The 14,343-nt window shown below is 38.4% G+C and overlaps 1 protein-coding gene across 4 annotated transcripts in view; it reads right to left on the bottom strand.

Moving 5' to 3' along the window:
* The window catches only part of LOC126267093 (FHF complex subunit HOOK interacting protein 2A-like), a 227,057-nt gene extending 214,275 nt beyond the window's left edge, over window positions 1-12,782 (bottom strand). Inside the window, exon 1 of one of the 4 annotated variants that reach the window (XM_049971961.1) lies at window positions 12,347-12,782. In XM_049971961.1, coding sequence (XP_049827918.1) covers window positions 12,347-12,391 — 45 coding nt within the window. In that variant the 5' untranslated portion in view covers window positions 12,392-12,782. Of the gene's footprint in view, window positions 1-11,788; window positions 11,875-11,997; window positions 12,326-12,346 lie in introns of those variants that run through there. The other 3 variants (XM_049971960.1, XM_049971964.1, XM_049971962.1) reach the window with 3 other exon arrangements.
* Between the last annotated feature and the right edge of the window lie 1,561 nt (window positions 12,783-14,343).

Raw genomic sequence — 14,343 nt, 5'->3', positions numbered from 1 at the left:
TTGCAGCCCTCCTGTGACGAGAAACAGAATGCAATTTAGCTGAAGACAGTCCCAAATATTTTAAACTTGTGACTAGCTTTTTTCCCCCTAGAGACTGAATAGTCACATCTCTAGTTTCACTGATATCCTCTGAACAAGTTCCTTCATTCCTTTTCTTATATTCTGCAACATGCGTTCTACAAGTTTGGAATAACATTGCACCAGGAACGATAGAAAGTCCTTTCTCTTTTAGCTCCTTTGCTTGCTGTAATTTCACTTCAGGAAAATCAGACATCACTGTATTTTTTCTGAACTTCAAAGTGTCAATGCATCTGTTTTTATGTAGTGATACTCTTACTAAATATATTCCTTTGTGTTTAGAATACTTGATGTAAAGGCAAAGATACACCACCACTACACCATAACAGTAACTCCTGCTCTTCTACAGTTAGGTCAGAAATACTTGTCAGGGAACGATCACATTCATCTGCACTGTAACTTGTACGAGAAAATTCTCTAGATGAGCAGCCCTCCATTATTTAACCTACAAAAAAAGGAATACTGTAGTCTCAATTTAGTAAAATAATATGCCAGTAATTTTTTCAATCTGTTAATGAAAGGTTTGAAGTATTTGAAATTATGTATACCTACAATACTGTTCAAATCTTTCCATAAACTCACTAATGTATAGGGATATTGTGAGCATTCATGACTTTCACAGGACAAAGAATGCTTAAAATGACAAAGGAAAATTTGCCATATCAAAGAGAATAAAACGTAGGCAAAAATATTGTAAACTGAAAACAATAAAAAAATCCCCTAAATTTCATAGTGGAGGTGCTTTATTATTATTATTATTATTATTATTATTATTATTATTATTATTATCCTCCCCCCACGAACCATGGACCTTGCCGTTGGTGGGGAGGCTTGCGTGCCTCAGCAATACAGATAGCCGTACCGTAGGTGCAACCACAACGGAGGGATATCTCTTTAGAGGCCAGACAAACATGTGGTTCCAGAAAAGGGGCAGCAGCCTTTTCAGTAGTTGCAGGGGCAACAGTCTGGATGATTGACTGATCTGGCCTTGTAACACTAACCAAAATGGCCATGTTGTGCTGGTACTGCGAACGATTGAAAGCAAGGGGAAACTACAGGCGTAATTTTTCCCGAGGGCATGCAGCTCTCCTGTATGGTTAATGATGATGGCGTCCTCTTGGGTAAAATATTCCGGAGGTAAAATAGTCCCCCATTCGGATCTCCGGGCGGGGACTACTCAAGAGAATGTCGTTATCAGGAGAAAGAAAACTGGCATTCTACGGATCGGAGTGTGGAATGTCAGATCCCTTAATCGGGCAGGTAGGCTAGAAAATTTGAAAAGGGAAATGGATAGGTTAAAGTTAGATATAGTGGGAATTAGTGAAGTTCGGTGGCAGGACAGGCCAATACAGGGCTATAAATAGAAAACCAAATAAGGGTAATGCAGGAGTAGGTTTAATAATGAATAAAAAAAAATAGGAATGCGGGTAAGCTACTACAAACAGCATAGTGAACGCATTATTGTGGCCAAGATAGACATGAAGCCCACGCCTACGACAGTAGTAGAAGTCTATATGCCAACTAGCTCAGCAGATGACGAAGAAATTGAAGAAATGTATGATGAAATAAAAGAAATTACTCAGATAGTGAAGGGAGACGAAAATTTAATAGTCATGGGTGACTGGAATTCGGTAGTAGGAAAAGAGAGAGAAGGAAACATAGTAGGTGAATATGGATTTGGGGTAAGAAATAAAAGAGGAAGCCGCCTGGTAGAATTTTGCACAGAGCACAACTTAATCGTAGCTAACACTTGGTTCAAGAATCATAAAAGAAGGTTGTATACATGGAAGAAGCCGGGAGATACTGACAGGTTTCAGATAGATTATATAATGGTAAGACAGAGATTTAGGAACCAGGTTTTAAATTGTAAGACATTTCCAGGGGCAGATGTGGACTCTGACCACAATCTATTGGTTATGACCTGTAGATTAAAACTAAAGAAACTGCAAAAAGGTGGGAATTTAAGGAGATGGGACCTGGATCAACTAACTAAACCAGAGGTTGTACAGAGTTTCAGGGAGAGCATAAGGGAACAATTGACAGGAATGGGGGAAAGAAATACAGTAGAAGAAGAAAGGGTAGCTTTGAGGAACGAAGCAGTGAAGGCAGCAGAGGATCAAGTAGGTAAAAAGACGAGGGCTAGTAGGAATCCTTGGGTAACAGAAGAAATATTGAATTTAATTCATGAAAGGAGAAAATATAAAAATGCAGTAAATGAAGCAGGCAAAAAGGAATACAGACGTCTCAAAAATGAGATCGACAGGTAGTGCAAAATGGCTAAGCAGGGATGGCTAGAGGACAAATGTAAGGATGTAGAGGCTTATCTCACTAGGGGTAAGATAGATACAGCTACAGGAAAATTAAAGAGACCTTTGGAGAAAAGAAAGCCACTTGTATGAATATCAAGAGCTCAGATGGAAACCCAGTTCTAAGCAAAGAAGGGAAAGCAGAAAGGTGGAAGGAGTATATAGATGGTCTATACAAGGGCGATGTACTTGAGGACAATATTATGGAAATGGAAGAGGATGTAGATGAAGATGAAACGGGAGATACGATACTAAGTGAAGAGTTTGACAGAGCATTGAAAGACCTGAGTCAAAACAAGGCCTCAGGAGTAGACAACATTCCATTGGAACTACTGACGGCCTTGGGAGAGCCAGTCATGACTAAACTCTACCAGCTGTTGAGCAAGATGTATGAGACAGGCGAAATACCCTCAGACTTCAAGAAGAATATAATAATTCCAATCCCAAAGAAAGCAGGTGTTGACAAATGTGAAAATTACCGAACTATCAGTTTAATAAGTCACGGCTGAAAAATACTAACGCGAATTCTCTACAGACGAATGGAAAAACTAGTAGAAGCCGACCTCGGGGAGGATCAGTTTGGATTCCGTAGAAATATTGGAACACGTGAGGCAATACTGACCCTACGACTTATCTTGGAAGCTAGACTAAGGAAAGGCAAACCTACGTTTCTAGCATTTGTAGACTTAGAGAAAGCTTTTGACAATGTTAACTGGAATACTCATTTCAGATTCTGAAGGTGGCAGGGGTAAAATACAGGGAACGAAAGGCTATTTACAATTTGTACAGAAACCAAATGGCAGTTATAAGAGTTGAGGGGCATGAAACGAAAGCAGTGGTTGGGAAGGGAGTGAAACAGGGTTGTAGCCTCTCCCCGATGTTATTCAATATGTATATTGAGCAAGCAGTGAAGGAAACAAAAGTAAAATTTGGAGTAGGTATTGAAATCCATGGAGAAAAAATAAAAACTTCGAGGTTTGCCGATGACATTGTAATTCTGTCAGAGACAGCAAAGGACTTGGAAGAGCAGTTGAACGGAATGGATAGCGTCTTGAAAGGAGGATATAAGATGAACATCAACAAAAGCAAAACGAGGATAATGGAATGTAGTCGAACTAAGTCGGGTGATGCTGATGGAATCAGATTAGGAAATGAGACACTTGAAGTAGTAAAGGAGTTTTGTTATTTGGGGAGCAAAATAACTGATGATGGTCGCAGTAGATATGATATAAAATGTAGACTGGCAATGGTAAGGAAAGTGTTTCTGAAGAAGAGAAATCTGTTAACATCGAGTATAGACTGAAGTGTCAGGAAGTCATTTCTGAAAGTATTTGTATGGAGTGTAGCCATGTATGGAAGTGAAACATGGACAATAAATAGTTTGGACAAGAAGAGAATAGAAGCTTTCGAAATGTGGTGCTATAGAAGAATGCTGAAGATTAGATGGGTAGATCACATAACTAATGAGGAGGTATTGAATAGGATTGGGGAGAAGAGAAGTTTGTGGCACAACTTGACTAGAAGGGATCGATTGGTAGGACATGTTTGAGGCATCAAGGGATCACCAATTTAGCATTGGAGGGCAGCGTGGAGGGTAAAAATCGTAGAGGGAGACCAAGAGATTAATGAATACACCCAGCAGATTCAGAAGGATGTAGGTTGCAGTAGGTACTGGGAGATGATGAAGCTTGCACAGGATAGAGTAGCATGGAGAGCTGCATCAAACTTGTCTCATGACTGAAGACCACAACAACAACAACAACAACAACAACAACAACATTATTGGTATTATTTGTTGTTGTTGTTAATGATGATGAAGATGTGTGTGTGTGTGTGTGGGCGCGCGCACACGTGTGTGTGGGCGCGCGCACGCGTGTGGGCGCGAGCACGCGTGGGTGCGCACTGTTGGTAGATATTTTCTTCCAGTGAAACATTTCCAATATTTTCAGAATATATAAAGTTTTACTTACATCACTGTTTATATTTAATTTGTTTTTAAGTTTTTATTTATGTACATCACTGTTTATATTTCTTTGTTTATATAAGAGACTTGTGCTTTCTTGACTCATGATAATACAATTTAAATAAACTACTCTAAACCGATGGAAACCACTGAAAAGTAGGAATTGTTGCCTTTTGGAATATACATTACAGCTTTTAGGTAAAACTGTTTTTTATCAAAGCATTTTCAGTGTTGTCTTTTATTTCTCTTAAACAATTTTCATTTCTATTGTATCTATAATGGTTCTTAATGACCTTCTAAAAGTTTGAACAAAATCCTTAAGTTGGAGAAAAATAAATTAATTTGTAGGCAATAATTTTATGTCATCTTTATAAAAACAAGCAATGTAAGGCACTTCCCAACATAACACTATCCTCTCATTTGGAAAAAATAAAAAAAGGTCAATAACCTACTGCAAAAATTATAGGAACTATTACATTATGTTCTCAAAGACAGATAAAGCTTTTAACAATATGGTTACAAAATTCCTTAATTTATTCTTATTATAGCACAACAATGATTTAACCAAATTTTGGAATCTGTCTCGGGGATTCCTCAACTTTCACCACACAAAATTTGAAAGTTTCCACCAGTGTGTGTGTGGGGGGGGGAGGTAATATTTCATTTTCTTAAATTTCTAGAGGATTTGACATGGAATGACCTGCGAGGTAAAAACCAGTGCTGTTACATAGCCTAATTCTCCTGAACAGCACAAATGAGTCCCCATGCTTATGCCTCAGTCTGACAGATGGATCACAATTAACAGTATCACATGTTCTCACTCTATGAGACTATGGAGGTATTGGGAATTTAATCCAGGATAATGGCCCGAAGTGCAAGGATCAGGAACTGTACACCATCATATCTCTTGTCCTTGTCAGTCAAACACCAGCAATGAAAATTTCTTCAAGAACAGGATTCAAAATGACCACCTCCACACAGAGCTCCATCATGTAGGTGTACATCAGTGATCTCAGCTAAATATGCAGGAATTTATGCAATAGTAACACCCATTTTTGAAAGTGGGTATCAGCAAGTAACACTAATTGTGCACCCATTTCCCCCTTTCCAGATTTCTCTCTCTAACAATAGCAATTTAAACCACTGCCTTTGGTTTGCATAAAAGCTTCTCTACGCAAAAAACAATTTGCCTAATATGATCTCATGATATTTTTTGCTGTTTTACACCTTAACAAGACAAATTACCGATTGGCATTTTATGTGATCTTGGCAAGTTTGTAAAGTAGCATGCAACTAAAATTGTTCCATTTGTATTGCTGGAGTCTTATTTTAACAACAGGAAACAAAGAATCCCATTGACACATGATAAAACAGAGATATGCAGATGTAGTACAGACATGGGAATGATCACATATGCTGTTCCACAAGGTTTGCTGCTTGGTCCACTTCCGATTTTGACCTATCGAAATGATTTGCAGGGGACATCAAACGAATTTTTAAAAACGGTGATGTGCACTGAATACACAAATATACTGACAAAAGGCACAAACCTATCTCTACACACATCCAGTACAGTAACACAACAGGCTCATAACTGTTTAACCTTTAATAAAACAAAGGCTCAAGTTAAGCAATTACAAACAAATCAAAAATACTTATTTACAGATAACTCAAAAAGACTTACATGTATGAAAAGTTGATGTTACTGGGCAATGTTTGATGAGATGCCATATGTGGCGTTCTTAGTCATCCAGATTGATATTAAACCAAAGTAGCACCAGTGCATGGATAAGTTTAAACCAAAATGTTCACTTCTGCTAGCTACACACTGGAAATCTCTCTCAATGTGCTAACCTGAGTTTAGAGACTTATACATGATTTCACTCAAAATTATCCAATAGTACAATCTTGTAGGGCAACACAACATACGTCAAAAAGTGTTTTCTACAGAAATGCACAATGCGGTTAGCAACATGGGTGATTCTACAAAGCACTGTGCAATTCATAACGATACTAGAAGGAAAAACAATTTCCCAATCCACTGTTAGTGCGGAAGTTTTTATATAGCAATATCAGGCAGTACACAAAAACAGTGCCATTTAATCTTCAAGTTACGTGGAAACACAATGTGTAAAGTATGTTGAAAATAGTGTGCATGTATTATGATCAAAACTAAACTGGTAAACTTCGCAAATCTGAGGCAAAATCCATATGCAAGACTGGACGATATCACAGAAGCAGAAATTACCACTATTACTAATCAGAATAGTAGTAAAAAGCCTGCAAAACCATCAGGTCGCGAAGATCCAAATACTGCTGTAGTGGCAACCAGCTGAAGTGTAACCAACGAGTGCATCAGTGAAACAAGATCCATTGTTGTAAACACACAATACATGGGCATTAACAAGTAGCTGGACATAAACTCTGCAGATGATGAAAATACAGACTGGCATCAAGTGAACAACAAGCAGGAGGGGGAGGCAGAAGAAATTCAACTGCAGTGAAAAAAACAGACTGGCCATAACCACTGCAGACACAGCAAAGTGGAATACAACTGTCATCCAAGGCAGTGTTACAAAATGGAGAAGCTGGTGAAAAGATAGGCCTACTTTGAAGCCTACAATGCAAATGTTTGAAAATATCAGTACTAAAAACAGAAATGAAGTCGTCGTACGGTGTGGTGATGAAAATGGATGCTGTATAACGAAAAAATGGCCTGGTTCCACATTAGCAAACTGAGAGGTGGTAACATCTGGCAAAGTAACCGACTTCTTGTAGAACACTTTTCCAAGTCACAACAATATTACAGTTGAAAAACTGGAAATGATGGGATTAAATAGTAGCTGCAAAAGTGGTGTTCATTTTGTCTTAAAAGATACATAATGGACAACAATACATGAACCAATAACAAAGTGATAAGAGGTTTTTTTTTTAATTCCAAAGAATGTCCTTTGCTCCAGTGAGAGAAAATCCTAAGTCCAAGAGTATGCCAATAGAAAATGAAATGTTACCATTGGTAAAAATGCAAACTACCTTTACAGCTACTGCAAATGTGCAGTACCATATGGCAAAACTTGATACATTATCTCAGTTAGCTGAGCAAGTGATATCTGATGTATTACATACATATGTAGACACTGGATAGCACAAACAGAAACACAATACTAAGAGGGCATACTGAATATCTGGAAGTGGTGAATGCATAGAGCACTGAAAGTCAATGACAAATGTAACCTATTTATAAAGGAATTTATGCGCCACTTTGAAGCTATCGTCCCTCTAAGAACTGCAAAGAACAAGTACCAGAGCCATACCAGCAAACAGTGGCTCACAAAAGGAATAAAAACATCATGTAGGACTAAAAGACTGCTTTATGTTTCTCTCAGAAATACAAATGATCCTGATATAAGAGCTCATTATAAAAGATACGAAAGATCTTAAATGAAGCTCTGACAAAGGCAAAAAGTATGTTCATCAAATCAGAAATAGATAATTGTGGCAACAAAATAAAAACCATCTGGGGTATTATTAAAAGAGAAACTGGTAGTTACTCGAACGATGCAGAAAATATTGAAGTTAGATATAATGGGAATATCATTGATAAAGGTGAAAATGTCGCAAAAATTTTCAACAAGCTTTTTTTAACTGCAGCAGATAAAATAGGTAATGGTTCTATAAATGAGGCTCTGAATCTTTTACAAATAAGTGGACTTAGTGCAACACCCCAGATCAGCATGCCTCCTGTCACTGTTAAGGAAATTAAGATCATGATAAGAACCATGAAAAATAAAAACTCTACTGGTATTGATGGTATTTCCATCAACATGTTGAAACACACACACATTTTCATTTGTGAAGTCCTGTGCCACATCTTTAATGAATCACTGAGACTAGAATTGTCTCTGATAGACTTAAATATGCAGTGGTGAAACCATTGTACAAGAAAGGTGACAGAAACGAAGTAACCAATTATCGTCCTATTTCACTCTTAACGTTTTTCTCCAAGATTCCCCAGAAACTTGTACACAGAAGGATTCTTGAACATCTTAGTAAATACAATATTCGCAATAAAAGTCAATTCGGTTTCCTGAAAAACATCTCAACAGAAGACGCAAAATATTCTTTCACTAATGCAATTCTTGAATCAATCAATAATAAAATGTCTCCAATTGAAATTTTTTGTGACCTTTCTAAGGTGTTCAATTGCGTGAACCATGAGATTTTTCTAAGAAAAGCAGAATTTTATGGGTTAACTGGAAAAGCAGGGATGTGGTTTGCCTCCTATTTAAAGTACCAGAAACAGAAAGTAATGATAAACGACACTAATGGGGAACCAGTCTCCTCTTCTTGGGGCACAATAAAATGTGGAGTCCCACAGGGCTCTTTTCTGGGTCTTCTATTTTTCCTTATTTTCACAAACGACCTTCCAATGTGTACAAGAGCTAAGATAAAATTTACTTTGTTTGCTAATGACAAATTCTGGTAGACAATTCAACAAATACTAATCTTGAGACCACTGTAAATGCAATTTTTCAGGAGACCTTTAACTGGTTTACCTCTAATGGATTATCATTAAATTTTGAAAAAACTCAAGTGATTGAATTCCATACAAGCCAAAACATCGAAGGTGAGATTAATGTTAAATACAATGATGGGAATTTAGCAAGAGTGGAGTCAACTAAGTTCCTGGGTCTACTTGTTAATAGCAATCTAAACTGATCCTTACAATTCCTTACCTATATAAAAAAAACTAAGCTCAGCAATTTACGCTATTCATGCGATTGCTTCCATCAGTGACTCAAATACTTTCAAAGCTGCCTATTTCGGTTATTTTCATGTCCTGATGGCCTATGGAATTATATTCTTGGGAAACCGGCCAAAGGCAAACAAAATTCTCATAGCCCAGAAAAGAGTTATTAGGATTCTGTGTGGTGTCAATTACAGACATCCCTGCAGGAAACTTTTCCGAGAACTGAGAATACTCACAACAGTATCTCAGTACATTTTCTCTCTCATGTGGTTCTTGTGTAAAAACCATTCCCTTTTTGAAATGACCAGCATGTATCAAAACTATGACACTAGGGTAAAAAATGATCTACAACTTGAACAAAAGAATCTAAGTATGGTGCAAAAAGGAGTGCACTACTCTTGCATAAAAATATTTAATGCTCCCCCTCAGGCAATAAAAATGTCAGTTACTGATCCATCTACTTTTAAAGATCAACTTAAACAGTATCTTTTAAGTAAAACCATTTACTCACTGGACAAATTTATGTATGAGAATATATGAATGGATTTTGCTCTATTGCAAGTCTGTTCAATGTAATTTGTAACTTTTTACAAAAAAACAATCCTTGTAAACATTTTTTTCTATGTAATATATTATTCATTGTACAACCTATTATTATAAACAAATGTCTCAAATCTATGTAAATGACACGTTCTACACCCAAGCGATTTATTGCTAATGGGTCTACAGAACACGAATGAAATAAATAAATAAAACAAAATAGTGTAGAGAAACTTCTATGCATAGTCGTGTGTCTATACATGCAAATACTAAGCTCAGTGACAAGAAAATTGACACAAATAACTTCTGTGTGGACCTGGACCTAGAACTGGCTGCTTTGGGGGCTTCCATTCAACATCCATATTGAGGAAGGTGGTGACAAAGACAGCTTTTATGAAATTATTAAGCAGCTATGTACTATTTGTGGCAAGTTATCTACTAACAAGAGTAGATGTCTATCTTGATACAGCTGTCACAGACCTAAGTAGTTGGGACTACAAGGTAAATGCAGTTGACCCTCTGCTTCTTGATCACAGTGCAGTGATCATAAAGCTGCAGACAAACTTGTGAAGTACCTAACAAATTTCCAGATGGCATTCAAATTATGTCTTAAGAAGTAAGGTTATTGCAAAGAAAAATTTAGATGATTTCAAAACTACAGTGCCTTTTACAAATTAGCATCAAATTATGAAGAATTGGTACCAAATGATACATTCATTTCCATGTTCCAGACTCTTCTGACACAATTTGATGAAAATTTTCCACTAAAACCCAAGAGATATTAAACTGCCAAATAAAAATACAAACAGAAAACTGTCAAAGTAAAGAGCTGATATACTTCTAGGTTAGCCAAAACACAATGCATCATAAACCTTTAAATGACAAAGTCCAAGCCACTGAAGACATTGGCATTAAGGAAGAGTATACCACAATTATTTATGGGCCAAAATGTTGCACAGAAAAGAAGTAGACACAGCAAAAAAGGAAAGCAATGGCACATTTATTGAAGAAGCTCACAATCCTTACAAGTCAGTATGGGATCTGGTTACTGAACACAGGCAAAAGCCCACATCTTGCAGTGCAGTTAAATTTAATGAGTATTTTATAAATATAGTGGGAAGCACATTAGGTGAAGAACTACTGACTTTGGAGCAGATCCTGCAGTTGCTGTGAAATTTGGAAATAAATGCAATGTGGTAATGTGAAAGTGTGTTTCCAAAAGACACAATTAAAATAGTAATATACTACAAACACTCACTCACAGAGCCCTGTTATTAATGGCATGCCCTGTACCATAATAAAAACTATAATCTGCAAAATTGCTCAACCACCGCCAGTAATAATAAATAGACGCTTCCATAACAAGGAATTTCCCAATTTCCTGAAAGCAGCATGCACACTATCAGTTTACAAAAACGGTAATCAACATGAAGTGTCAAGCTACAGGCCTACATCTATAATATTGGATCCTGTTAAGGTGATTTGACTCCATAATGAAAAATCAGCTATTATGTTATTTTGAAGGAAATAACCCCTTTTATGACACACAGCACGGCTTTGGGAATGGCAAGTCAACTACAACAGCACTAAGTACTTCACTTAGTTACAAATATAAGTCATGGTTTTGAAGTTAGAGACACTATAGCACTGGTACTCTGTGACCTTAGTAAGGCATTTAACTGTATCCCACATAAGGCCCTGCACAGCAAACTAAAATCATATGGTATTGGGGGAGCTGTTCCACAAACTCTTGAATCCTATCCAAATAACAGATGACGTCTGTATCAGTGCAAAGTGCACATGTAGGTGAAATGAAGTTAAAATGCAGGGTCAGAGGGATGTGTAATACGGGCTGCTTGTTATTTTTGGTAACATAGGCTCCAATGGGCACTCCTTGCAGTTTGCAGATGATGCAACTTTATTCTCAAAGGGGGAGAATGTTTTTCAGGTTATTCAACAATCAGAAGTCCTATTCAGTGAAACCAAGATCTGGTTAATCACAAATAATGGTGCTCAAATTATTTAACACTCCACCTAAGGATTTCAGTCAGTCCCACTGGATCAATTTATAACTAAAATTTTGTGTATATTAAAAGAACAATATTTGTATTGTATTGAAGAATACTTCACTGGTGATAGAACAATGTCTACCTGAGCTGCAATTCATTGCCACTGAAAACAGCAGCAACTCTGTTATTTTGCTACATCGTGTTGTTCCACAGATTATCACATCAATGGAGTAGATCAACACCACTGGTAAAACAAACTGAGAAAACTGCAAGAGGAAAGGGGTGAAACTAATTAATTTAATATCAATTATTGTTATATTCGCAACAGCTGCCTGTAGCGACTGATTCTACCTGTTGATGTATAACTTCACTCGTTCCATGTCTCTCAAGGCTCTTCTTCATGACATCATTTACGGAACACGATACAGTGAGTGAGTCCTTTGTAATCATTTAGCGGTACCCTTGTCGTAAGTTGTTGTTATACAACTTGTCTGCGTCAGGTAATTTCAAAACAGCGAAGGGGGAAGCGCCAATATATTGAACGTAGTCTCCTTCCATGCATTTCGAGGTTTCATTCAGATGTATAAGCAGCCTCTTTTGAACAGACTGCACTGCATGTACGCACAAAGTTTATGGTAGTAGCTGCAGTACACATGTGATTTAGCGATGCACAAAAGACAAAACGAGTATGGGTACTTACGCTTTCCACTGCATTATGAACAGCTGCTGACAATCTTTTAAACATTGTTGCAACAAATAGGTATAGGCATTCATCACTTCATGGCTTTTCCGATTTCACAACTAACTCAAAAGCGTACTACCATCGATCACAACAGAAAAAATCCGACAATAGCATTTCTTTCTTGTCAAATATCACACCTACTTCGACTAAACCTAAGACCTACACAGCGAAACACATCTCACACGTTTGAACACTGCGCGTGCGCGATACATACAAAAAGTGTTTACGAATGTCATACGTGGTAAGGTGGTTCTCTGCAAACTTCGGTGTTGTGCAATCTTTGTTACGTACGGGTTTTCGGTAGCAACATTTCTAGCATTGTCCACGCTCCCTAATGAGAATTTGTTCAGGTTTTCCAAATTGACAGCTAATTATGATCCTCATTAAACTACCAGAGTTTCATCATTCAACACTCGATAGGGATAACTGTAGTCTCGAAGTGGTAGGCGTGACAGGTCAGTCTGCTGCTGTAAACAATATTATAGGAGGATGGAAGAAAGATTGGGTTTCACGACCCATTGTAGTCTCGAAGTGGTAGGCGTGACAGGTCAGTCTGCTGCTGTAAACAATATTATAGGAGGATGGAAGAAAGATTGGGTTTCACGACCCATTGAATCGGTAGCTGAGTGGTCAGCGCGACAGCTAAGGGCTCGGATTCGATTCCCGGTTGGGTCGGAGAATTTCTCTGCTCATGGACTGGGTGTTGTGTTGTTCTAATCATCATCGTTTCATCCCCATCGACGAGCAAGTCGCCGAAGTGGCATGAAATCGAAAGACTTGCACCCGGCGAACGGTCTACCCGACGGGAGGCCCTAGTCACACGACGTTTACATTTTACGACCCATTGACATCGAGGTCATCAGAGACGGAGCAGAAGCTAGGATTGTGGCAAGAATGGGCAAGGATATCTGCAGTGTCCTGTCAAAGGAATGCTCATGACATTTGCTTGGAGCGATTTAGGGAAATCAAAGAAAACCTAATTCAGGACGCGAGTTGGAACCATTATTCTCTCGAATGCGAGTCCAGCGTGCTTACAACTGCGCCACCTTGCTCGGTGACAATATTGCTCCGTCAATGGAAACTACCTTAGAACATATAGTTAAGAGGCCCATACATAGCTGTCTATAGACATTGTGGAGGGACTGTCTACACAACGTGTGTGAGACACTTTGGGTCAAACTGAAATAGGTAAACAGCAGTAGCTGAAAATGCGTATTTATTGTGATATGGATATACGCAGTGTACACCACGTAACAACAACATAGCTCCCAGTAATTGTTCAGAGTGAAGACTGCCAGTCTCAACGTGTGCATGGCAATGGCACATGAAGTTCTGCCACACTCTCTCGCAGATCGCTGCCATTTGTTGTACCAGGAGATAGGAAGCTTGGGCCCCAGCAAGCAGGTCTTCATCCATTTCTATAGGGGTTTCGCACACTAACATCTTGGCGTAACCCCAGAGAAAATAGTCCAGAGCTGCGAACTCCAGCCATGGAACAGGACCTCTACTCTCAAACCAGTGATGAGGGCACATGTTGTTCAGGTGGTCGCAGAGATTTACATCAATGTGCGCTGGTGCACCATCTTGTTGAAGCCACATTCTTTTGCAGACACAAGGGATACAGTCTCCTAAAACTCTGGCAGCACATCTTCCAGGAACACCAGGAAATGTGGACTAGTCAAATGGGATGCCAGCGAATGACATCCTAGTAGGTGATCTTGGACAATGCTGGTGTCCACCGATATGGCTGGCTTGGAGATTGTCCTCAGGCCTTGTCCATGAACAATATGAACTGTACAGTGTACAAAGTTTGGCTCTGCAGCGCTGTTCTGGATACTCCATTGACAGATGTGAACGTGAAACTCAAAATCCCTTAGGCCCAGTGCTTGCACACGTCTTTTATGGTAGAGTGTTAATACCTGCTGCAGCAGCTCTCTCCACACTGTCTCTTTCGA

This window comes from Schistocerca gregaria, chromosome 4 (genome assembly GCF_023897955.1).
Source record: "Schistocerca gregaria isolate iqSchGreg1 chromosome 4, iqSchGreg1.2, whole genome shotgun sequence".
NCBI lineage: Eukaryota > Metazoa > Arthropoda > Insecta > Orthoptera > Acrididae > Schistocerca > Schistocerca gregaria.
The sequence above is the reverse complement of the archived record's forward strand: the minus strand, read 5'-3'. Positions and strand labels throughout refer to the sequence as shown.